General features: G+C 47.9%; 1 protein-coding gene and 1 long non-coding RNA gene across 3 annotated transcripts in view; one reads left to right on the forward strand and one right to left on the reverse strand.

Moving 5' to 3' along the window:
* Window positions 1-27184, reverse strand: part of LOC142465562 (uncharacterized) — an 86971-nt gene that overhangs the window by 54320 nt on the left and 5467 nt on the right. The window lies entirely within an intron of this gene.
* BOK (BCL2 family apoptosis regulator BOK) lies at window positions 1145-26052 on the forward strand. The gene is made up of 5 exons (XM_075569561.1): window positions 1145-1648; window positions 4832-5228; window positions 13221-13349; window positions 15593-15756; window positions 24794-26052. Exons 2-5 carry the CDS (start codon window positions 5003-5005, stop codon window positions 24917-24919), a joined length of 645 nt encoding a protein of 214 aa, XP_075425676.1. The 5' UTR covers window positions 1145-1648; window positions 4832-5002; the 3' UTR covers window positions 24920-26052.

The raw sequence follows: 27184 nt of genomic DNA on the forward strand, positions 1-27184 counted from the left end.
GCTCCAGGGAAAGCGCACGCTCCGTTTTATAGCACGGTGAGAAATCAGTGCACAGGGAAAAAGCTCCAGGGAAAGCGCACGCTCCGTTTTATAGCACGGTGAGAAATGAGCACAGGGAAAAAGCTCCAGTGAAAGCGCACGCTCCGTTTTATAGCACGGTGAGAAATGATTTACACCATGTGCTGCAGGCCCCGCTGGCAAGCAAGGCCTGCAACGAGTTAAGTCAGCAAGCCCTCCACAAACCTGGCATGAGATGACACATTTCCCCACCGGTGCTTACCCTTTGGGTGTCCCAGGACGTAGCCATGTTATCACAGGGGCTGGCACTCCATGTGACATAGGGGCTACGTCAGGGCTGGCCAACTCCAGTCCTCCCACCAACAGGTCAGGTTTGCAGGGTATCCCAGCTTCAGCACAGGTGGCTCAATCAGAGGCTGTCAAAGCAGGGACGGATTGAGCCACCTGTGCTAAAGAAGGAACTGATTGAGCCACCTGTGCTGAAGCAGGGACTGATTAAGCCACCTGTGGTAAAGCAAGGACTGAGTAAGCCACCTGTGCTGAAGCAGGGACTGACTGAACCACCTGTGCTGAAGCAGAGACTGATTGAGCCACCTGTGCTGAAGTAGGGACTGATTAAGCCACCTGTGCTGAAGCAGGGACTGATTAAGCCACCTGTGCTGAAGCAGGGACTGATTAAGCCACCTGTGCTGAAGCAGGGACTGATTAAGCCACCTGTGCTGAAGCAGGGACTGATTTAACCACCCGAAGCAGGGATTTCCTTAAAACCTGACCTGTTGGTGGCCCCTGATGACTGGCGTTCGCCACCCCTGGGCTACATCATGCCCTTCTTTGGGCTGGTTTATTCCAACACGATCTGAAACGCAGGGGGAGATCTCAGCGGAGGACTAAGTGCCGCCGCCATCGCGTGATCGCCCGGAGGAGCGGTCACATGATCGCGATTTGCCGGCGGTACCGCAGCCCCTCCGGCAACCAAAGGGTTAAAAATAATGTTGTTGTTTTTTTGTTTTTTTTATCTCTAGCTTGGCAACCTCTACCCCGCACTGGGCTCCGGGGAGAGCTGCTTGTTACCTCAGCGACACTTACTATTGCAAATGCTTCTGTCGCCTGAACGGAGTATGGGATTGGGGAAATCACAACCCCTTTGGGAAGGGAAAGAAGAGCTCTCTCAAAGTAAAGAATGGCAATCGGATGCTATTAAGCGTTACGTTCGTAAGCTGTAAACTTGGACACCGCGGCCAAAAGGAAAGCACCTCTACAGACCGCATAAAAAGGCAACATCAATGGGAAAAAAATGTGCTTTTAAAGTAGCTTGTCGTTCCCGCCTCCATTGCCTTCTTGCTATTTTCCTTAGAAGGATAAAGTTAGCCAGCTCCCTCCCATCTCCACCCCCTCCCGTCTGTCTCACAGCTTCTGGTTATACTTGCTGCTGCCAGACCAAGCGCAGAACTACAGAGAAACAAGGTCTGTCACAGGAGCTGGCAGCCACAGCGGGAGAGACCGGGGGAAACCGAGAGGGGGACAGCGAGACGCACACGTTTCCCTTCTTTTGTATATCACGACATTGACAAACACGACACGAGACAGTGACACATCGTTGACCTGTGAAGAATACCTGAAGCAGCTGCTGGTGAGTAGTGAGCTGGATATAAAAAGACCTGTAGATAGGTGGATAGACAGATGGATGGGTGGATAGATACATAGATGATAGACACATATTTGTTATATATAACATTTTTGTTATCTCTCTCTCTGTCTATATATACATCTCTCCTATACATATACATATATATACATATATATATATATATATATATATATATATACACACACACACACACACACACACACACACATTATGAACTCATCATAAAAACGATGTTATCTGAATGTTATTGTTCTCCGTGAAATCTAACAAAGGTTTTGAAATGCAGAGTTTTCGGTCTCCTTTCCAGTTTGTTTCACCGCACTGGGGAAACCGCTAAACATATCACAATATGTGCTCTCTAGCTGAAGTCTATTCCACTGGAGATCATTTCCCATGCTTTGCTGTACGATATGGGCTGTATTATATGAAATCTAAGCAATGTTTAGCGAAAGCGGACATGATATACACATTAGATGCGTATAAAAGGATCACGTACTAAATGAAATTCAGAATTCCTCAAACCCCTCTGGCCTATAATAAGTAGCACTGCGCACTGTTTTTCCTTCAAAGTCACAGAAGGATTTCAGCTGTTTACAGATCAACTCTAAGTCATGAGTGCCCCACACAGCGCACAGCCGCCGACACAAGCGTGCTACAGTAACATACTCTCCTAGAACGTCAGTGAGAGATACAGAATTAACCATGAATATAGATACAAGACAGAGAGAGACAGGGATGCCTAATACATACATGCTGTGAATGAGGCTAAATTCTTGTGGCGAAAGGAAGGTGCCTTTGAAATACAGCTGAGCAGATCCGCAAGAAAGGAAAATAAATAAAGAGAGAAAGCTGTATAGACAAAAACACAAACTAACAGAAACTAGACAACGAGAGCAGCGCTGACAGTTTTTAAATAAACACAACTGTGAGAACTTTTCCAGAACACCGACAATCCCAAAATAGCTTTGCTTAGCATAATGTTTCACTTAATAATAATAGTGTATCATGTACTGGAGAAGATCGCAAGGAATCAGCGCCCACTGACACCGCAGGAAGGAACTAAAATCATCAACGTACAAAAGTAAATATACTCCCTTCATGTGTTCTTGATGCGTCTTCTCTGCCAGTGCCTCACTCTGCCTGTGCCTCACTCTGCCACTATCCACAACATCAGGGGCGGCCAGCTCCAGTCCTCAAGGGCCACCAACAGGCCAGGCATTAGGGATATCCCTGCTTCAGCACAGGTGGCTCAATCACTGGTTCAGTCAACGACTGAGCCACTAATTGAGCCACCTGTGCTGAAGCAGGGACATCCTTAAAACCTGACCTGTTGGTAGCCCTTGAGGACTGGAGTTGGCCGCCCCTGTGCTACATGCGGAAGAAAACAGGGTGACTGGGGTAATGGGATGATTTTCCGTCTGCATTGCAGAGAGATTTAGCAACTGTTAGGGAAGGATTATGGGTATTCAAATGACCAAATGTTATTTTTTTTTCTGAAGGGCATTTCATGTTTGAGAATAATCCTCACCCTTAAAATGAATATGCCGCAGACTAAAGCAGTACTAAGTTTAACAGCACATTTCAAAAAAATGTTGGAAGTGTTGGTTCTGGAATGATAAACTCTATTGTATATTTATTATGGTGAGATCAATAAGTATGTATTTGTTCATGCTACTTTACATTATATATGTATTTACTTGGGAAGATATTTGAGGGTTTGGAATAAGTATCGATCTACAGAGTTTACGTACAGGCGATAACCAGACCAAAAATAAGTTACGGTGAGTAAAACAAGTGACAAAAACCCTCCAACGTACAGAGTACAGCAAATGAAAAATGCCCTATTGTGGGCACTTGCATCTCTCAGACAGCTCTTCAACCCTAATTTCCCCATTATCTCATATGCTCAGATTTATAGGGGTCTATATTAAAATGGACAAGAAGCAAAAGGTGACACTGTGTGCTCATTTGCATGTCATTACCCAGAATCCCAGGCCAGTGCCACAGATAGCTTGCCCAGGGCTAAACTTTTCAGCTGGGCCCCACCGACGTGTCGGCGGCCCTGCGGGAACCCACTCCCCCCTTCTCACACACTTCCTCACTCTCTTAACACCCCCCCACTCACACTCACCATCATCGTTTACTTCCCCCTCCTTTACACCCCCTCTCACACTGTTTCTCCCCCCCATGTATTTCTCCCCCCACTCAATAACCCCCGCTTCCCAAATACACACACACACACTAAGCCCCCCTTTCCAAATATACACACACACACACACACACACACAATATAAGCCCCCATCCCTAAATACACACAAACACAAGATTATCCCCCTCCCCAAATGCGCACACACACTCACACACACACTAATCCCTCCTCCCCAAATACACAAACACACTATAAGCCCCCTCCCCAAATACACACACACACACACACACACACACAATATAAGCCCCCCTCCCCAAATACACAATATAAGCCCCCCTCCCCAAATACACAATATAAGCCCCCCTCCCCAAATACACAATATAAGCCCCCTCCCCAAATACAGACAAACAATAAGCCCCCTCTCCCCAAATACACTCACACACACACACAATAAGCCACCATCCCCAAATACACACAATAAGACACACACACCTTGGGGGGTAGGCCTGGCAGGGTGGTATAAGGGAGGCCTGGGGTATGTGATCTTACCTGGAGCAGCATAGCCGATGCACAGAAGGGCACTCCAGGCCCGCGGAGGCCTGGGGAAAGTAGGACAGAGGGGCAGTGCTGAGTAAAGGGGAGGGCCCTTTAGTCCTGCAGGAGGGAGGGATAGATGGGAGGGCCAACGAAAAGGGGAGGGCCCATCTTGCTTGCACAGACAGAACTGTAGGGTTGCCAGCAGGAAGGCCGGGCCACTTGCCTGGCCGGGCCCAGGACAGCAGTCCCGGCTGTCCCCCCTGTCGGCGGCCCTGTCCCTGGTAGCACTGTATGCTAAGCGATAATGGTGAAGGACTGGGGGGCAGACTTGTCTGAAGACATGCAAATGTACTCACAAGTGGTATTTTTTATTTGCGCTACAGGTGACAGATATACTCAGTATTGCTATACAGTAAAGCATATTCATTTACTGGAGATCCATGTAAGGTCCTAAGCGGTCCTGTTTTCCTTCTGTTTAGGTTGCAGTACCGGTTTAGTGCGGAGATAATAAATTCCTCTGCGCTTGGGATTCTGTGCCTTCATCTCCCTTGCTATATAATCCAACCGCTGTCAGCACACACAGTTCTCTCTCTGGCTGCGGATGGGGATCTCTTGGAGTAGCTAAACTGCCGGACCTCCACTCTCTCCGGATGGAGATGCTACGCCGCTCGTCTGTCTTTGCTGCAGAAGTTCTTGAGGCCTTTGACAGATCCCCCACCGATAAGGAGCTGGTTTCACAAGGGAAGGCGCTGTGCAGAGACTTTATCCACGCACGGCTTCAGCGAGCCGGCCTGGGATGGAGCAAACCGGAGCAGGGGAACTCATCCACGGCAGGGGGGAGAATGGCTGACGTGTCTGCCGCCTTCCTGAGACTGGGTTAGTAGCCAACAGGGTGGGCTACACACATTTTGTAGGTTTCTGTTTAAGAGGCTACACACCCTCTTTAGAAGTGCAATTATTCTTGCATGTTTATTTTGTAATTAATAATAACTTCATAACTTTATTTCATATAGCGCTTTTCTCCCATTGAGACTCAAAGTGCTTCACAATTACAGTATAGCTCGCGGTACGCAGCAAATAGGGTTTTTAGAGACACTTTCCCGTCACAGTAGAGTTTACAATCTATGTTTTTGGTGCCTGAGGCACAGGGAGATAAAGTGACCAGCCCAAGGTCACAAGGAGATGACACCGGGAATTGAAGCAGGTTCCCCTGATTCAAACTCAGTGCAGTTGTTATCAGAGTCAGTGTCTTTAATCACTGACCACTGGTTTAAATATGTCTTATCTCTATTAAGACAAGTGTCTGTTTCGCCATCTCTATTTTTTTTTGTGCGCTCACTAAGTTTTAAACAGTGTTGTATTCCTAGAAAAATAACCCCAACCCCGAGTTAATTTGCCTGCTAAGTCCCTCTCACTTAATGACATGAGTAGACTAGAAAGAACCTCATCAGGGGAGCTCAGGGTAAGACAGGTTCGCTGATACGCCTAATGGAAGTCTGCATGGAAAACAGCTTGGTGGGGTGAAACGTGGAAATAAACAGCAGAGGTTGCCATTGGAACACTCTACTCCAGGCTTTGGGCCTTTCAAAATGTTAATGAAAGTTATATTAAAACATTGAAGTCAATGGGCGTTTCTGAATAATAGTGCCAGGATATCCACTATCGCAGTTTAATGAATAACCTCTAAAATGTCAATGATCACTTTTTTCTTTGTTTGTTAAAAGTTGGCAAAACGTGTAGCATAGGGTTGCTAGGTGGCTTGTCCAACAATACTGGACACAATGGTGACAGGTGCGACGCGCGCGAGAATCGCTGGTGGGGAAGAATGTTATTTATAAATGATCTAACTTACTTAAATTTTTCTACATTTCACACCAAGTATTCACCAATTTGCACCAATTTATATTCTGTTTCGTAAAAAATCTGGGGAGAAGTCTTGGGGGGGAGTGGGAGGGAGCACCCTCCCAAGGATTTTTTTTAGGAAATAGAATATGAAATAGTGCAAATTGGTGCATGCTTGGAGTGAAATTTAGAACAAATGACGTAATGGTCTGATCATTTATAAATAACTGACCTGCAGTCATACTGTACATAGCGAGCAATACTGATCTTACTGCTCCTCCCACAAATTCCAAGATTGTTGCACCACTCCTCATCTCCTCTCTCACCCCTTCATCCTCTCTCACCCCCCTCCCTTCATCCTCTCTCACCCCCTCCCTTCATCCTCTCACCCCCTCCCTTCACCCTCTCTCACCCCTTCCCTTCATCCTCTCTCATCCCTTACCTTCAGCCTCTCTTACCCCGCTCCACCCTCCTACCCTTCCTCCTCCCTCACTTCCCCTCCCTTCATCCTCTCACCCCCCCCGCCACCCCTTTAATCCTCTCTCACCCCTCCCTATCATTATCACCCCCACAGGACATCCAGAGAAAACACACACACGGACAAAACAGAACAACGACACACAGCAGACAGGACTCAGTCTCACCTCTCTCTGCTCATGCTTTTCCTCCGCTCTTTGTCCCCAACCCCAGGCTCCTGCCACCTCCATCCTGATTGGCTGCATTACACAGCAGCAGCCAATCAGGATGGAGGAAGATGCCCAGCCACCCAGCATATACATACATAAAGAGAAAGAATCTCTGTACCACATGCACGCATCTCCACTAATTTTAATTCATTTTATTGTGAATATAAAGGAGACAAACAAAATAATTAAAACCTAAAAGATGCTGTGCTAGATGCCTGCTCATACTGTAGACACAGAGTGAAACAAGTGTCATATACACAATTCGTGTGTTAGATTATATGTAAATAATAATAGGTACATTTATCTAATTAATACAATAGACTTACATGGACTATTAAATCACTAGTATGTGTAAGCATTGGTAAATAGCCCTTAAGGCGATGCAAATTATATATATATATATATATATATATATATATATATATATATATATATATATATATATATATATATATATAGTGACAAACGGCTTACTCCGGGGCTCCGCCGTCTGTCCGGGACTGTTAGAACACGGTCTTTTAGGGTATGTTAAATGACGAGGCGTCACGTGCTGTTCCTTTAAACGGTATGCCTGGTTTATTCAGTCCCAGGCACTGAGACTGCCACAGTGCATACAACAGAAACACAAGCAAACAAAACCTGCTCACCTGAGCAATAACTTAACTTAGGTTTTCCCTGACTCAGGGTTGAAGTGGCTTATCCACTTCCAACAACAAAATAGGGAACTTTGCCGTTTTAGACAAAAAAGAGCAGAATGATTTAACCTGTTTGGGGAGAGGCTTTTCCCCTCTCTGCTTCCAGCAGCCTTCCTGCCTCCAGGCTCTTGGGGGAGAGGGAAGAGGAACCAGGAAATCAGTCTTAAATACCTGATTTCTAATTAGCAGGACAGGTGACAGAAATCAGGCAGCAGACAAACTCTGGTCTGGATCCCTCATCCCTCAGTTCCAGGACTTGCCAAACTGTGGGATGGAGTGCATGTATTATGAGGCTGCACTTCCAGCCTAAACAGGACAGAAACTGTTCAGTATCAAGGGAGCCCTATATATGGAATTTATTACCATCCCCTGGTTTCTGTCACAATATATATATATATATATCCCATGAAATCAGGCTTTGTGCACCTATGATCACACTATTCCCTATATTATATGGTCTTGTACCAAAAATGCTGTGATATTATTTGATACATAATCAGCTATAAATGAAGCACATATCAGACCATATTAATAGTGTACTAAATGTTGACCACAAAATATAGCCTCACACAGTTAAAATTGGTTCCCAAAATCCATAAACTTTTCAAGTGCCATGTATTGTCAGACTACATATGCACATATAGCGTTGTTGAATCCAAAAGCTCTGTGGGAAACAATACCCAGCAAAATGGGGGGGAGGGGAGAGAGGGGGGAGGGGGATATGCCAAACGGCACCTGTGTTCATGTGCTAGTTCCCCACCTCTGCGAATGATCACTGTAAATCTGGTGATCACCCGTCACAGCTTGGTGTATCGCAACTGTATATCCAGAGATACCGGAGCACTGTCCTCCAAGCGGTTACCCTCTCGTACTGGCTATTTCTAGTGGATATCTCCTGGGGCCCAAAACTTAGTTTAACTGACACAAGGCGCACAAAATGCTGTAAGATGACCCGCTTAGAAGCTGAGCCAGCACAAACCGCAGCCTAATACTGCGGTCGCATCCCTGATGTCACCAGTATCTGCGTCATTGAAAGCCCTACAGCAGCAGCAGCCCTGCTCTATCCCTTCCCAGGGGAAATCCCACAAGTGGTTACCAAGTCCAGAGAGGTAATACCGATATACATATATACATGTACAGAGAGGTAATACCGGTATGTACATACACACCCAGAGAGGTAATACCGGCATACACATACATGTACAGAGAGGTAATACCAGTATATACATACACGCCCAGAGAGGTAATACCGGTATGCACATACACGCCCAGAGAGGTAATACCGGTATACACATACACACCCAGAGGGGTAATACCGGTATACACATACACGCCCAGAGAGGTAATACCGGTATACACATACACGCCCAGAGAGGTAATACCGGTATACACATACACGCCCAGAGAGGTAATACCGGTATACACATACACTCCCTGAGAGGTAATACTGGTATACACATACACACCCAGAGAGGTAATACCGGTATACACATACACACCCAGAGAGGTAATACCGGTATGCACATACACGCCCAGAGAGGTAATACCGGTATACACATACACACCCAGAGGGGTAATACCGGTATACACATACACGCCCAGAGAGGTAATACCGGTATACACATACACACCCAGAGAGGTAATACCGGTATACACATACACTCCCAGAGAGGTAATACCGGTATACACATACACGCCCAGAGAGGTAATACCGGTATACACATACACGCCCAGAGAGGTAATACCGGTATACACATACACGCCCACAGAGGTAATACCGGTATACACATAAACGCCCAGAGAGGTAATACTGGTATCCACATACACGCCCAGAGAGGTAATACCGGTATACACATACACACCCAGAGGGGTAATACCGGTATACACATACACACCCAGAGAGGTAATACCGGTATACACATACACGCCCAGAGAGGTAATACCGGTATACACACACACGCCCAGAGAGGTAATACCGGTATACACACACACGCCCAGAGAGGTAATACCAGTATACATATACACTCCCAGAGAGATAATACCGCTATACACATACACACCCAGAGAAGTAATACCGGCATACACATACATGTACAGAGAGGTAATAACGGTATGCACATAGACACCCAGAGAGGTAATACCGGCATACACATACATGTACAGAGAGGTAATACCGGTATGTACATACACACCCAGAGAGGTAATACCGGCATACACATACATGTACAGAGAGGTAATACCGGTATGCACATACACGCCCAGAGAGGTAATACCGGTATACACATATACACCCAGAGAGGTAATACCGGTATACACATACACGCCCAGAGAGGTAATACCGGTAAACACATACACGCCCAGAGAGGTAATACCGGTATACTCTCTGGACATACATGTCCAGAGAGGTAATACCGGCATACACATACATGTACAGAGAGGTAATACCGGTATGCACATACACACCCAGAGAGGTAATACCAGTATACACATACACGCCCAGAGAGGTAATACAGGCATACACATACAGGTACAGAGAGGCAATACCGGTATACACATACACACCCAGAGAGGTAATACCGGTATGCACATACACACCCAGAGAGGTAATACCAGTATACACATACATGTACAGAGAGGAAATACCGGTATACACATACATGTTCAGAGAGGTAATACCAACATACATGTCCAGTATTATCTCTCATTCTTTACCGGACAGAGTAACCAAATACTGGGCTGTCCAGTTCAATACTGGACACCTCGTAACCCTAGACGTTAGCGCTATACTTATCTGATAAGAATTTGACAGGACCCAATAAAAAAAATGTTGAGTGAATTTTTCTAAACAAGCCAATTCCATTGATAAGTGGTTGCATTTATTTTTTTTGCTTGTAATTTGGGAAAGCAACTTTAAAACCTAGACTCATAAAAGTATATCTGTTTGCGTCCTATGGCAGGCTGATGAGGAATCAGACGAGTTGGACAGAGAATTGACTTTGGCCTGGGGTACATACAGGTTAGGCCAGAAAAGAGGGCCCATTGCACAGTAGGCATATCCACCAACTGTATCTGTTTAGTAGCTACCTTACATGTTTTGGGTCAGGTAAGACCAGGGTTACCTATTAAGTAGAACATGTTGTGTGAGTAGTAAGCTGCATAGGTTAGGGCAGGAGTACGTAACCAACAGGTCAGGTTTTCAGGATATTCCTGCTTCAGCACAGGTGGCTCAATCAGTCCCAGATTCAGCACAGGTGGCTCAATCGGAGGCTCAGTCTTCCACCGAGCCTCTGATTGTGTCATATGTGCTGAAGCTGGGATATCCTGAAAACCTGACATGTTGGTGTGCTTTGAGGACTGGCGTTGAGCCCCTCTGGGTTAGGAGACTTCCATAGGTATTGCATGGAAGTGCCTCCATCCAGCTACTGTAGAGGAACTGCAGTGGTACACTCAAAGGGTTAATAGAGTTGTGCTGTCCAGCAAGACTTGTTTTTATGGAAGATTCTCTGCAGGGTTTCAGTAGACAAGGTGTTGATGGAGCAATGCTCTGCAGGTCTCCTGTAGGGGTAACATTGTCTGCTTGTCTGCAGGGCTTAATAAGGTATATTCTGCAGACAAATGGATGCTGCAACAGACGATGCTCTGCGGAGGACGTGTTAATGTGACTCAGTACTGATAAGAGAAGTGAGTGACAGGTGGTTTCTCTGCTGCTAGCTGTCAGGATGCTGATAACTGTGTTCAGGATGTAACCAGGGTGTGTCGCATGCAGCCACCTCTGGGGTGGAAAGTGGTTGTGTGTAAAGATCAGACTGAGGCACAGGAGTGATTGCAAGAGGTCAAGCAGAGGACGAGGCAGAACTGGCATTAGACTGAGGCCTTGGGAGTGACTGCCAACTTTTTAAGACTTGGCCCTGCCCAAAAGCAATTATTTTCCCTATTTGACCCGCATTCTGTGTTCGGGGCACAAACCAAGAATTTATGGAATTGGGTCCCCTGGAGTCCCATTTAAAAGAATGGGAAATATATGAATTGGGTTATTGGTGCAGGGAAACGACCTTCTCTTTGTGACCCTCTTTCTGTCACTCTCAATGACCCACCGTGTCCCTCTTTGTGCCACTTCATGCCCTCCCGTCTTTGTCACTTTCTGCATCTGCCCTCACACATGTCCCTCCTCTCTCTGAGCTCCCTTTGTAAGCCTTGTGGGCCCCTTAACCGAGGGAACCACTGAATTACACCTAAAGTCTGCAGCAGAGTTAAGACCAAGGCGCAGGCAGTGACACAAGGGGCCACACACATTGTCGTGGCAGAACTGAAGCAGCGACTGCAAGGTGTCACACCGAGTGTCTCTTTGCGACTGCTTGTAACTGTAGTGCCATTATCTACAGATACCACATTCTCTAACCACTTGACTGCCCTTGTAGTGCATAATATTTAACTAAGAGAGAGCTGTAGACAAAGGGTGAGAGAGAGAGAGAGAGAGAGAGAGAGAGAGAGACGTGGGAAGGGGAAGGAGGGAGAGAAATGGCCCAATGCCATTATGCTGTGTAGACTTCCGCTCTTATTAAAGAAATTGCAGCTAAAGGGTTAAAATCCAAACACTAAATTCCCATTTAGGCTCAGATCCACTAGAGGGGGCTAAATAAGGTTTGGCACGCGTTTACTCTTACTCATATGAATTGGCATCCTCAGCATCCTCAGCATCCTCAGCATCCTCAGCATCCTTAGGTGGCTCTGGTCCTTGGAACCAAAGTGTACCGATGGCAATGACATGATTCATTGAAACGTCCTTTTGTTGGTGTAATTACAAAAGTAAAAAACGGGGGGGATCAGAAACGAAAATGGGATTGGTGTCCACTTCAGGGGTAGGTAAATACAAAATAAATATACAAGGAGTATACCGCCTGCATGCATTGGGCTCAACATTACATACTGTAGCTATTTAAACATGCAAGCGCCGACCCATCGCACGCCAACATGGATGTTGTTGGTGCTAAAATGTTTCCTTGATGTAAATTAGTAAATGATCTCAGAGAATCATAATATCTCTGTAATAAGTAGGTCCTCCCGGGCAGTGACATGTTTAAGGGATTCCTGCCATTTTCCCCCCATAATCTGACAAATATAAGTATTTCTGAATCATTTCTTAGCGTTATTCTGTAAACATGGTGAGCTGAGATTTGGGAGGCGTTTAATGTCCCCAGGCTGCTCCATTGTATCACTATGTGTTCAGCAAGAATTAGCACAGGAAGAGCCCTCTCTCTTCCCCTCAACTTATCTTTCGTGGTTCTTTGTTTAGGACAGCGTGGGGATAAAGTTAAAGAAAACACTTGATTGACTATCCCCCCCCTCACACACCCCAATTCAGAGGCCCCTAAGAAATGTAATGTGTAATTAATTTGCAGAGAAACAAAGGAAGCCGTCTTTGCCTTTAGAATGGTTAGATAAGTAAATAAATAAGGAAAAGAAAGTGAGATTGTTAAATTATATACAAAAGGTTGTTTTTTTGAGCAGCGAATAAACGACGGCAATCATTTGGTCGCAGCGAAACGGCCGTGACCAAATATCCTAGCCTGCACAGTGCACCTGTTCCCCTGTAGGGAACAGTAGCGGGATGTTCTAACTGCTTTCCCCACGTTGTTGCATTGCAGGGGATGAGCTGGAGTACATGAGACCGGCTGTGTACAGGAACATCGCCAGGCAGCTGAACATCTCGCTGGCCTCTGAGACCGTTCTATCTGACGCCTTCCTGGCTGTGGCAGCCGAGATATTCACAGCAGGTAGCAGACAATGTAACGGGGTCACAAGCTTTTAAACACTCATACTGAGCTATGGGCACCACGTCCTCTGAAGGGTCGGCATTGTAACCCCTGCAGTAACCGAGGGTCTAGCAATCTCTGACACTGACGGGATTAACCCTCTTGCTCCCGGATGACCGGCAGCCCCCCCGCAGTGCCTCGTGCAGAAGTGGGGCCGCGGAGCAGGGAATGCGATCTCTCCCCCTGGCAATAACCGCACCACGTTACCAGAACGTGCCGGCCCTCGTGACGTTCAGGGGACGTCAGCGTTGCACCCTACTGAGTGGATCATCACTTGGGCCTGGCTTTACACAGCATCTGTTCATCGAGGTTCTCCCCGCCATTACGCTGGCATAACTGCAAACCTCCCCCAAGTCACCTGTGCCAAGAAATCCAGGTTAATCGCTTACTACTATAGCGTACAGACAGGCCGGCAAACTGCAATACCAAACTGGGACTGGGGCCCTATCAAACAGCAGGGGCGGCCAACTTCAGTCCTCAAGAGCTGCCAACAGGTCATGTTTTCAGGATATCCCTGCTTCAGCACAGGTGGTGCTGTCTTTGACTGAGCCACTGGTTAAGCCACCTGTGCTGAAGCAGGGATATCCTGAAAACCTGACCCATTGGTGGCGCTTGAGGACTGGAGTTGGCCACCCCTGAGCTACAGTCAGTCAGACTATGTCCTGCCACGTTTTCTATGTCCCACATTGGTTGGGAGGGGGAGGGGGGGGGGTGTTCATATCCATTTCATGGATTTAATAAGGTCAAAAATGTTAAAGCTGTCAAAGCCGGTTTGAATCCCAGCGTCTGCCACATGTGACTTTGTGAAAGTCACTGTAACCCATGTAGTGCTAATCCACACGAGTTTACGGCCTATTCAAGCCAATGGGCTGGAAGGGTTCTTGTTGGACAGCACTGCATAGCAAATCCAGGCTTTTATCCCTCTGCGCTCCAGGCATCCAACAATTAGATTGTGCTGAGAAATATTATATGCACCGGACTGTGACGTGTGAACCCTGCCGTGCTCAGGGAAATATATTATTATAGTGCCAACACATGCAATAAAAGGAGGGATTTTGCTTTTTAGATGGTTCTCCCATTAATAGTATGTTGTGTGTAAGGCGCTTGTGATGAAAACGAGGGAGCTGAGCTGAAAGTGTGTGTGTATGTATATGTGTCTACAGTACATATACAGTCTGACAGGGCTGGCCTAGGGGTAAGGTGGTTGCCTTGGGCCCTGCACCTTCGGGGGGCCCAGGGCTCCCTCCTCTTCCTCCTGCCGGCGCCGGGATACAAATTCCGCCCGGCAGGAGAGCAGGGAGCTGGGGAGTCCCTGAACCGGCGCAGGACCACATCGCTGCTCACCCTAAGGTAGGGATGGGGGGTGAGGGTGTGCCTGTACCTGGGGGAGCTGTGTGTAGCGGAGGGAGCGGGGAGGGGGGGAGGTGTGTGTGTATATGTATATAGCTGGGTGTACTCCTAGGTCGTGCTTATAGTGCCGGCGACAGCAACGCTGACGTCACGCTGACATCGCTGAAAAAATCATATTCAATTGACTTCCAACGATCGCGACCGCGCCGTCGTGTCGCTCCTACTATAAGCGCACCCAACGGATTAAATGCATTTGTTTTGACACGACGGCCTTACCTTATGCGGAGCGGCCTTCCTTCTGCAGCGTTACGTTGCCATGACAACGCGCGTTGCTACGCTTTGACGTCATGGCGACACGGTGCCGTGATAATGCAACATCGTTACGCAGTGATGTCATGACGCTGCAGGAGGAGGGGCCCTGTCAAAGGTAAGGCCGGCCATACACATATCTCCTGGACCAACCTCTGCTTCTCTCTTTCCTCTTCTGGCATCTCATTACGTTTGGTATTAACTACAAGGTTTGGGGTTATGCTCTAAAGTGCCTTTATGCTGACCACGTTAAGGGCAGTTTCCGTGCGTTAGTGCCCGTGACTGGCACTAACGCACTTTAGAGCATGTCCCCTGAGGATGTACACTGTATATCTCAGCTGTAATCTCTCACCGGATACTTGTTTGCTTCGTTTGCTCTGTGGAAGTCTGTCTCCTTTCTGCCTCCCTCATCACCACTGCGTTCCCATTGCCCCCTGTCAGTGGTTCCCACCTTCCCACCACTTTACATTGCAGCAAACGGGCTACTAGTTTGGGGTTTATAGATGTTAATAGTTTGGTGGGCCCCCTCTCGTCCGCCTCTGCAGGTATCACGTGGGGGAAGGTGGTGTCATTATATGCAGTGGCAGCCGGTCTAGCAGTGGACTGCGTGAAGCAGTCGCAGCCCGCACTTGTTCTGATGATCGTGGACTGTCTGGGGGAGTTTGTCCGCAAGACTCTGGTCACTTGGCTGAAGAGGAGAGGAGGATGGGTAAGCACCGTATTCAGCACACCCTATTCCCGTCCCCACAGCTCCTCAGTCTTGTCTGCTGTGTCCTCTACTATTCCAGCACTGACCTACTCATTACTCTTCCTGCAGCTCAGTACTGCCCTGCTACACCCACTACTCCTCCAGCTCGGATCTCCCTGCACAGCTCTCTCTGCTGTGAAAATGCTGCGGTCTCCAAAGTCCTTGCTGCACTTCAGCCCTGCCTGCAACACCCCCCCCCCCCATCAATATATCAAGCACACTTTTGTTACTGTAACTTAGTCCTGCCCCGATACTCGTCACTGCTTTGCTAGCCCTGATCCACCTACACACAGAGTGCTCACGGCACCTCAATACTAACTAACCTACTGCACCAAATACTGTACTGCCACATGGTTTTTCCATTGTTCCTCCATCCGGCTCTTCTGCACTCTCTGCTACTCCGGTATTGTAAGCTGCAGCTTCCCTAAGCCATAACTCATTTACTGAACAACAATACAGTGTTGCAATGTCCCTCTATTTATTTATTTAGTTATAAAAATGTTTTGCCAGGAAGTAATACATTGAGAGTTACCTCTCGTTTTCAAGTATGTCCTGGGCACAGAGTTATAAAAAATACATGGTTACATTAAAAGAACAGGGTTATACAGTGAATTCACAGACATTTCATGCACAGATAGAGTTGGAAAATTGGGTACAGGGGATAAAGGGCTTATGAGTTTCAGATTGAAATAGAGCAGCTTTAACATCACCGAACGGCAGCAAACGGCTCACACCCTTTGGCTGCCCTTCGTCTGCGCACCTTTGGGGCAAGGCAGATGTACACTGGGGTGGTTGAGATTGAATCTGCTGCAGCTGTGAACAAAAAGATCTTTGTGTCCTCTTGACTCATTAACATTCCAGTGGGTGGGGTTGACGTTCCACAAAGTACAAGCACATGTTAACCCTTAGCATGCTGGTCCTGTGCAGAGGGGAGCAGCTCTTGGGGAGCCCCATCAGGCTGTCTGCCTTTGGGGCAACACAGATGTACGCTGGGGTGGTTGAGATTGAACTCTGCTATTTCAGTGTTGATCTCCTCTCCATACTCACACTCAGCACAGAATGGCCCCTCTGCTATGTCAGAACTCATTTCCACACATACAGCTCAATAACTGCATCTGTACGCAGCTGCAAACCCTACTAGGAACCCATTTTCTTCCAGAACGTTTTAAGAAGTGTATATCCCTACACCTAAATCGTGATGCACCCTCTGTTTCTGCACTTCCAACCTGCCCTACAGCACTCTCTGCTATTCCAGTGCTGACCCTCCTACTCACATCTATCACTGTATCAACTCTACTGATCCAGTACTGGGATTGTATGTCTGCCTTCCTCTGGATCAACATACTGTAAATACAAATATCGGTGTCTGTCGTCTAAATTTAGCATAGGTTGAACTTGTTGGATGTATGTATTTTTTCAACCTCATCTACTATGCAAGTCCTGCCACTACCTCATACACTCATACACAGCTCTGTCACTGCACTCTGACATACACCATCCACTGTATTCCATCGCTGACTCTCCCAATCCCCCACTATGCCACTCTCCTCCTGCCCCCCCACACACGTCTGTTACTCTATTCTACCACTGCTGCATTTCTCAGCCTCTCACACACGTCACTCCCTTTCCATCTCCCCTTCTCTGCCAGTACTAACCCCACATACACTGCTCTGTCACTGCTCCCTCTCACACACGTCACTGCCTTTCCATCTCCCCTTTTCTGCCAGTACTAACCCCACATACACTGCTCTGTCACTGCTCCCTCACACACACGTCACTGCCTTTCCATCTCCCCTTCTCTGCCAGTACTAACCCCACATACACTGCTCTGTCACTGCTCCCTCTCACACACGTCACTGCCTTTCCATCTCCCCTTTTCTGCCAGTACTAACCCCACATACACTGCTCTGTCACTGCTCCCTCACACACACGTCACTGCCTTTCTATCTCCCCTTCTCTGCCAGTACTAACCCCACATACACTGCTCTGTCACTGCTCCCTCTCACACACGTCACTGCCTTTCCATCTCCCCTTTTCTGCCAGTACTAACCCCACATACACTGCTCTGTCACTGCTCCCTCTCACACACGTCACTGCCTTTCCATCTCCCCTTCTCTGCCAGTACTAACCCCACATACACTGCTCTGTCACTGCTCCCTCACACACACGTCACTGCCTTTCCATCTCCCCTTCTCTGCCAGTACTAACCCCACATACACTGCTCTGTCACTGCTCCCTCTCACACACATCACTGCCTTTCCATCTCCCCTTGTATGCCAGTACTAACCCCACATACACTGCTCTGTCACTGCTCCCTCTCACACACGTCACTACCTTTCCATCTCCCCTTCTCTGCCAGTACTAACCCCACATACACTGCTCTGTCACTGCTCCCTCACACACGTCACTGCCTTTCCATCTCCCCTTGTATGCCAGTACTAACCCCACATACACAGCTCTGTCACTGCTCCCTCTCACACACGTCACTGCCTTTCCATCTCCCCTTCTCTGCCAGTACTAACCCCACATACACTGCTCTGTCACTGCTCCCTCACACACACACGTCACTGCCTTTCCATCTCCCCTTCTATGCCAGTACTAACCCCACATACACTGCTCTGTCACTGCTCCCTCACACACGTCACTGCCTTTCCATCTCCCCTTGTATGCCAGTACTAACCCCACATACACTGCTCTGTCACTGCTCCCTCTCACACACGTCACTACGTTTCCATCTCCCCTTCTCTGTCAGTACTAACCCCACATACACTGCTCTGTCACTGCTCCCTCTCACACACGTCACTACCTTTCCATCTCCCCTTCTCTGCCAGTACTAACCCCCACATACACTGCTCTGTCACTGCTCCCTCTCACACACACGTCACTACCTTTCCATCTCCCCTTCTCTGCCAGTACCAACCCCACATACACTGCTCTGTCACTGCTCCCTCTCACACACGTCACTGCCTTTCCATCTCCCCTTCTATGCCAGTACCAACCCCACATACACTTCTCTGTCACTGCTCCCTCTCACACACACGTCACTGCCTTTCCATCTCCCCGTCTATGCCAGTACTAACCCCACATACACTGCTCTGTCACTGCTCCCTCTCACACACACGTCACTGCCTTTCTATCCCCCCTTCTCTGCCAGTACTAACCCCACATACACTGCTCTGTCACTGCTCCCTCACACGCACGTCACTGCCTTTCCATCTCCCCTTCTCTGCCAGTACTAACCCCACATACACTGCTCTGTCACTGCTCCCTCACACACGTCACTGCCTTTCCATCTCCCCTTCTCTGTCAGTACTAACCCCACATACACTGCTCTGTCACTGCTCCCTCTCACACACGTCACTACCTTTCCATCTCCCCTTCTCTGTCAGTACTAACCCCCACATACACTGCTCTGTCACTGCTCCCTCTCACACACACGTCACTACCTTTCCATCTCCCCTTCTCTGCCAGTACTAACCCCACATACACTGCTCTGTCACTGCTCCCTCACACACACGTCACTGCCTTTCCATCTCCCCTTCTCTGCCAGTACTAACCCCCACATACACTGCTCTGTCACTGCTCCCTCTCACACACGTCACTACCTTTCCATCTCCCATTCTATGCCAGTACTAACCCCACATACACTGCTCTGTCACTGCTCCCTCACACACGTCACTGCCTTTCCATCTCCCCTTGTATGCCAGTACTAACCCCACATACACTGCTCTGTCACTGCTCCCTCTCACACACACGTCACTGCCTTTCCATCTCCCCTTCTCTGCCAGTACTAACCCCACATACACTGCTCTGTCACTGCTCCCTCTCACACACGTCACTACCTTTCCATCTCCCCTTCTCTGACAGTACTAACCCCACATACACTGCTCTGTCACTGCTCCCTCTCACACACGTCACTACCTTTCCATCTCCCCTTCTCTGCCAGTACTAACCCCACATACACTGCTCTGTCACTGCTCCCTCACACACGTCACTACCTTTCCATCTCCCCTTCTCTGCCAGTACTAACCCCACATACACTGCTCTGTCACTGCTCCCTCTCACACACGTCACAGCCTTTCCATCTCCCCTTCTCTGCCAGTACTAACCCCCACATACAGTGCTCTGTCACTGCTCCCTCACACACGTCACTGCCTTTCCATCTCCCCTTCTCTGCCAGTACTAACCCCCACATACACTGCTCTGTCACTGCTCCCTCTCATACACACGTCACTACCTTTCCATCTCCCCTTCTCTGCCAGTACCAACCCCACATACACTTCTCTGTCACTGCTCCCTCTCACACACACGTCACTGCCTTTCCATCTCCCCGTCTATGCCAGTACTAACCCCACATACACTGCTCTGTCACTGCTCCCTCTCACACACATGTCACTACCTTTCTATCCCCCCTTCTCTGCCAGTACTAACCCCACATACACTGCTCTGTCACTGCTCCCTCACACGCACGTCACTGCCTTTCCATCTCCCCTTCTCTGCCAGTACTAACCCCACATACACTGCTCTGTCACTGCTCCCTCACACACGTCACTGCCTTTCCATCTCCCCTTCTCTGTCAGTACTAACCCCCACATACACTGCTCTGTCACTGCTCCCTCACACGCACGTCACTGCCTTTCCATCTCCCCTTCTCTGCCAGTACTAACCCCACATACACTGCTCTGTCACTGCTCCCTCTCACACACGTCACTACCTTTCCATCTCCCCTTCTCTGCCAGTACTAACCCCACATACACTGCTCTGTCACTGCTCCCTCACACGCACGTCACTACCTTTCCATCTCCCCTTCTCTGCCAGTACTAACCCCACATACACTGCTCTGTCACTGCACCCTCACACACGTCACTGCCTTTCCATCTCCCCTTCTCTGTCAGTACTAACCCCACATACACTGCTCTGTCACTGCTCCCTCACACACACGTCACCGCCTTTCCATCTCCCCGTCTATGCCAGTACTATCCCCACATATACTGCTCTGTCACTGCTCCCTCTCACACACATCACTGCCTTTCCATCTGCCCTTCTATGCCAGTACTAACCCCCACATACACTGCTCTGTCACTGCTCCCTCTCACACACGTCACTGCCTTTCCATCTGCCCTTCTATGCCAGTACTAACCCCCACATACACTGCTCCCTCTCACACACGTCACTGCCTTTCCATCTCCCCTTCTCTGCCAGTACTAACCCCACATACACTGCTCTGTCACTGCTCCCTCACACACACGTCACTGCCTTTCCATCTCCCCTTCTCTGCCAGTACTAACCCCACATACACAGCTCTGTCACTGCTCCCTCTCACACACGTCACTGCCTTTACATCTCCCCTTCTCTGTCAGTACTAACCCCACATACCCTGCTCTGTCACTGCTCCCTCTCACACACGTCACTGCCTTTCCAATCTCCCATTCTCTGCCAGTACTAACCCCACATACACAGCTCTGTCACTGCTCCCTCTCACACACGTCACTGCCTTTCCATCTCCCCTTCTCTGCCAGTACTAACCCCCACATACACAGCTCTGTCACTGCACCCTCTCACACACGTCACTACCTTTCCATCTCCCCTTCTCTGCCAGTACTAACCCCACATACACAGCTCTGTCACTGCTCCCTCTCACACACGTCACTACCTTTCCATCTCCCCTTCTCTGCCAGTACTAACCCCACATACACTGCTCTGTCACTGCTTCCTCTCACACACGTCACTGCCTTTCCATCTCCCCTTCTCTGCCAGTACTAACCCCACATACACTGCTCTAGTCTTCCCAACAGCATCCTCCCCTATTTCAGCATTGACTTCTCCCCGACACACACAGCTGTCACTGCTCCTTGATTCTGCCATTTCCAGTTCCAAACACACACACACATCCTCTCCATCCTGCTCTAGGACATGTGGTTGTGGCCATTTTGCCGCGACCAAATCTCTGTTGGCGTTAAACGCCACTCACCTTGTCACCGGGACATCTCTCCGCCGCCCGCTTTTCCGCCAAGGTAAACCCTTAACCTTACCCTAAAAACCCCTACACAACCCCTAATCCTAACGCTACCCGCTACCCTAAAACATTAACCCTTTACCCTAATCCCTTACCCGTAAAACATTAACCCCTACCCTAAAAACCTTAATGCCTTACCCAAACCCCCTACCCGTAAAACATTAACCCTTTACCCTAATCCCCTACCCGTAAAACATTAACCCTTTACCCTTATCCCCTACCCGTAAAACATTAACCCCTTACCCTAATCCCCTACCCTAAAAACCTTAATCCCTTACCCAAACCCCTTACCCTAATCCCCTACCCGTAAAACATTAACCCCTTACCCTAATCCCCTACCTGTAAAACATTAACCCTTTACCCTAATCCCCTACCCGTAAAACATTAACCCTTTACCTTAATCCCCTACCCGTAAAACATTACCCCTTTACCCTAATCTCCTTCCCTAAACCCCTTACCCTAAAAACTTTAACCCCTTACCCTAATCACCTACCCTAAACCCCTTACCCTTATCCCCTACCCTCAACCCCTTACCCTAATCCCCTACCCTCAACCCCTTACCCTAATCCCCTACCCTAAACCCCTTACCCTAATCACCTACCCTGAAAGATTTTAACCCCTTACCCTAATCCCCTACAATAAAAACTTTAACCCTTTACCCTAATCCTCTACCTTTAAAACCTTAACCCCTCACCCTAAAACCCCTATACTAACCGCTAAAACCCCTTAAATTAACTTACCCTTTAGGCGAAGCGGGCGGCCGATGAGTGTCCAGTGCAGGAGCGGTTGTGAAGGTCCCACTGCATCCGGCAGAGACTGCAACCAATCCTCTGTCACTACACCTCCAACCTGCCCTATCACCCTCTGCTATTCCTGTCACTGCACCTCCAACCTGCCCTATCACTCTCTGCTATTCCTGTCACTGCGACTCCAACCTGCCCTATCACCCTCTGCTATTCCTCTGTCACTAGACCTCCAACCTGCCCTACCACCCTCTCCTATTCCTGCCACTGCACCTCCAACCTGCCCTATCACCCTCTGCTATTCCTGTCACTGCACCTCCAACCTGCCCTATCAGTCTCTGCTATTCCTCTGTCACTGCACCTCCAACCTGCCCTATCACCCTCTACTAGTACTGATCTGATCCCTGTGGCCTGCTCACATTCCCCCTTATCCCATGTACTGTCATGTTGTCTTCCACTTGCTTAGGAAGATGTAAGCCTCTTTTAAATGAATGGAGTTTAAATGTGCTGAAGAAAGAGGAAGGCGGCTGCACAGCGTATAAAATAAGGGACACTACATTCAAATAACTCTTAATCCGGATTAGGGTGCAGCTGACGCAGTATAAATGCCAAGAATTCATTCCAAAACAAGTCCAGCTCTCTGGCTTTCTGCAGCATGCCTGATAACTCAAGATTACTTGGCTCCTTTCACTGTGCGGAGGTCATCCAGGGATCATTTACAGCCCCATTTCCAAGGGTCAGAATAGAACTTTTCTTTCACAAACTGCCCACACATTGCAGTCACACACTTCCCTGTCACACACACACATTCCCTTACAGCACATTAGAAAAACAAAAAGAATGTTTAATTCGCTTCTACCAATTAGGCTAAAATAAAATAGTGGTCTCATGAATAAGGGTTATTTAGTTAAACCCCTTGGCCAAAGCGTTATAAGCCTGCAGCCCCGTCAAGGCATAACCGAATGTGCAGGTACCTACACTGAATATATGTAATTACTGTCCCATGGGCTGGGGAGAAAGCCCTGAAGGGGTTAAATAAAGCATATGCTTTTGTGAGTAGTGCAATTAAAAGTTGTCCAAAGTCAGTATCATAGTTACCTTACTATAGAGGTAAACTGTGGGTGCACAAATTCCCTGGTGTGAATATAATAAAACTTACACATATTTCTCTCTGCCAGCCTTATACATTCACCTACTCTTCAACGGAGGGTGATGTGCAGACTGACACTAAGGTGTATTATACCTGCACTAATTATAATATAGGGTCAATGAAACGTCATAGGGGTAGGTTTATTTTTCTCACCTGCTTTACCTAGCAGATCCTTGGAGGTGTCTGTCTCCTTCCTTCAGGACAGAGCCCCTACCAATTTTCCACTTAGTATGTAGGTACCTGCACATTTGGTTATGCTTTGACGGGGCCGCAGACTTATAAGCTTTGGCCAAAGGGTTTAATGAAATAACCCTTATTCATGAAATTACTATTTTATTTTAGCCTAATTGGTAGGAGCGCAGGAATCGTTCTTTTTGTTTTCTATATGTAAGGCCGATCTTTTTACCAGCAGCAAACTTCTATAGGGAGGAGCGCGGTAATATGTACAGTCTTACAGCACATTCGGCTTGGAACATTTAATGGCACCAATAAAAAGGAAGGCGTTAAAGTGGATGAAACCAGTGTTAACTCACCGTGGGCAAATCACTTTATCTCCCTGTGCCTCACACATCAGCTATTAGATCAGTCCCTCTCAGGTGTCTCCTATGGACATGTTTGAAGGATAACTAGCTAATCAGACTTTCATATAAAATAGAAGTGCAAACGTGATTGGTAATTCATTGTTTGTTTCTAAAAACTGGTCTGGGTGGAGTGTCCCGGGGAGAGTATGGAGAACTACTGTATTAGATTGTGAGCTTCTCAGTGCAGGAATCCCAACATTACATATGCAGCGCTGTGTACATTGTCAGAATGATGTACTTCTAGAGCAACATACTCACAGGATTCAATACATCCAATAAAAATTCACGCAGTGGGTTTTCAAGGCATCTTTGCATTTAATAGTGGGGGCGAGTATGATGCTGTGGGTAGGGAGTCCCACAGGGGAATTGTAGCTCAAGGAAAGCGTTAGGAGAGAGAGGAAGAGGGGATTATGAGGGAGATCATGAGCATGGAGGATGGGGACTGTGCGGGGTCTGAACTGTGTGAATTATGGATTATGGGAATATGGATTTGCTCTTTGCTTTACAGACGGATATCACAAAGTGTGTGGTGACTTCTGAACCCGGCCTTCGCTCCCATTGGTTGGTCTCCAGTGCCTGCAACTGTGGCCACTTCTTCAAGGCGGTAATCTTTTTCCTGCTCCGTGAGCGATAACTTCAGCTAATGGTCCCATGTCATTGACCAAACCTCAGGCAAGAAGCATCACTATCTGCAGCCTTGGCCTACTGCTCTGCTGCTGATTTACTTCAGGACATTGGCTAGAGTTCATATTACCCTCTATCATTTCCCATGCCTCTGGCTGACCACAGGTTCACTATGAGACCCTGGTCAGCATTGGACCCTTCTCATCTACAGGTCCGAGCCTGACCCTGGCTCTATCACTGACTTGTCGTGGGACCTCAGACAGAGTTGTGCTATGCTCCTCATCTCCTGTGTATCAGCCAAACTCCAGTTCTGCCACCAATTTGCTGTGACCTGGAACAGAATCACACTTGTTTTGTAATGGACTCTCCCCGTAAACTGAGGCACAATCACCTTTTTCTCTGTACGTTGGATAGACCCCTGTGCTTGGACAGAATCACTGCTCCCCCTTCCCCTATGTTGTGGTCGGATCATGGCTTGGCCACTGGAATATCTGGGGACCTTAGGCACAGTCATATTACATCCCTGTGGGATAGACTGATCCCAGCTCTGCCACTGTCTCTCGGTGTCCTGTGGACAATTTACCATTCCCTGTACCTTGGACTAACCTTGGCTCTGACACTGTGACCTTGGACAAATTTACTGTGTATTTTAGGAGTCAAATGGCTTTGATGTCATAAAAAAATATGCTTAACCCCTTTGCTGCCAGAGGGTCCAGGAACGCATTTCTCTGGTTATCTAGGAGATATATATATTTTCACAAAAATGACCCATTATTTTTTAAGTGACCTTGTAAACATGGTGAGGTGAGACTTGAGAGAGGTTTCATTTCCTCTGACTGCAGTATGTGCTGAAGAAAACTTTGCACAGGCAAAGCCCCTTCACGCCTCCCTCCAGCTGTATCGTCGCTAACTGTGACCGGGCGGCTGTACCAACCACAGGTCAAAGTGGCTTAAAAAAGTCGTGTTGTGCTCCTAACTTAAACAGAAAATAGAAAATGCAGAGAGATTGATGCAACATTAATGCTTAGAAACGTAGAGAGGATCTATCTCCAATTTCCTTAAAAAAGAAAGTGGAATTATAAGTGTCAGTGAAAAGTGAAAAAGTGGTTGTACTCTGCGGTTGTAAATAAAGATGTTGTCATACTCGGTAGCCCCTTGTAAAAAGCACACCACACACACACACACACAACACAGCACCTCCTATACACTCACAACACCTCTACACACACAACACAGCAGCTCTACACACACATGCTACACCCATAAACACTGCTGCTGACACTGACACTGACACTGACACACACACACACACACACACACACACACACACACACACACACACACACACACACACACACACAGTAGCTCTATACACACACAAACTGCTGCTACACATATAACAGCACAACACACACACTGCAGCCACAATAAAAAATGCAGCCACTTACTAAACTTTGCACTCTCCCCCCAACTCTACACACAACACAGCACAACACAGCACCTCTACACACCCCCTCACCCCCCACACACCACTGCACCTCTATTCACCCCCCCCACACACACACACCACTGCACCTCTATACACAACACAGCACCTCTACAGACACAACACACAACACTGCACCTCTATACACAGCACCTCTACACACAACACAGCACCTCTACACACACACACACACACACACACACACACACACACACACACACACACACACACACACACACACACACACACACACACACACAAACTGCTGCTACACACATGCTACACCCATAAACACTGCTGCTGACACTGACACACACACAGCACTTCTACACAGATATACAACACAACAGCACACTCATACACAAACTGCAGCCACAAAGAAACTGCAGACACCCCCCCCCCCCCCCAAAACAACTGAATCTGCTCAGAAAATCTGTCAGCTCGGGAGGGGGAGGAGTCAACGCATGGCTGATACATCCTGACCAATCCCCTGCCCTGTCTCAGAGCTTTTACTTCATGCAAACCAATCCCCTGCCCTGTCTCAGCTGTTATGAAAGCTGACTGGCTGGAAATAAACCCATTGAAAACTGCACTTTGTAACCTGCTAAATTCCGGGCATTACTGATTGGTTAAAATGCCGGGCATTATCCAGAGAGCAGGGTTTTCAATAATGCCCTGAATTTTACTGCTTTAGCCTATAATCATGTATATTCCATCTCTAGCGCAATATGATATACATCAAGGGACACAGGTGCGGTCATTCAGCCTCTAAAAGGGCAGCACATCATT

This window comes from Ascaphus truei, chromosome 14 (assembly GCF_040206685.1).
Source record: "Ascaphus truei isolate aAscTru1 chromosome 14, aAscTru1.hap1, whole genome shotgun sequence".
NCBI classification, from domain to species: domain Eukaryota; kingdom Metazoa; phylum Chordata; class Amphibia; order Anura; family Ascaphidae; genus Ascaphus; species Ascaphus truei.

Coding starts and splice junctions, on each gene's coding strand:
- BOK (XM_075569561.1), top strand. CDS start 5,003: ATGGAGATGCTACGCCGCTCGTCTGTCTTTGCTGCAGAAGTTCTTGAG. Junction 13,350..15,592: donor AGCCGAGATATTCACAGCAG/GTAGCAGACAAT, acceptor CCGCCTCTGCAG/GTATCACGTGGGGGAAGGTG. Junction 15,757..24,793: donor TGAAGAGGAGAGGAGGATGG/GTAAGCACCGTA, acceptor TTTGCTTTACAG/ACGGATATCACAAAGTGTGT.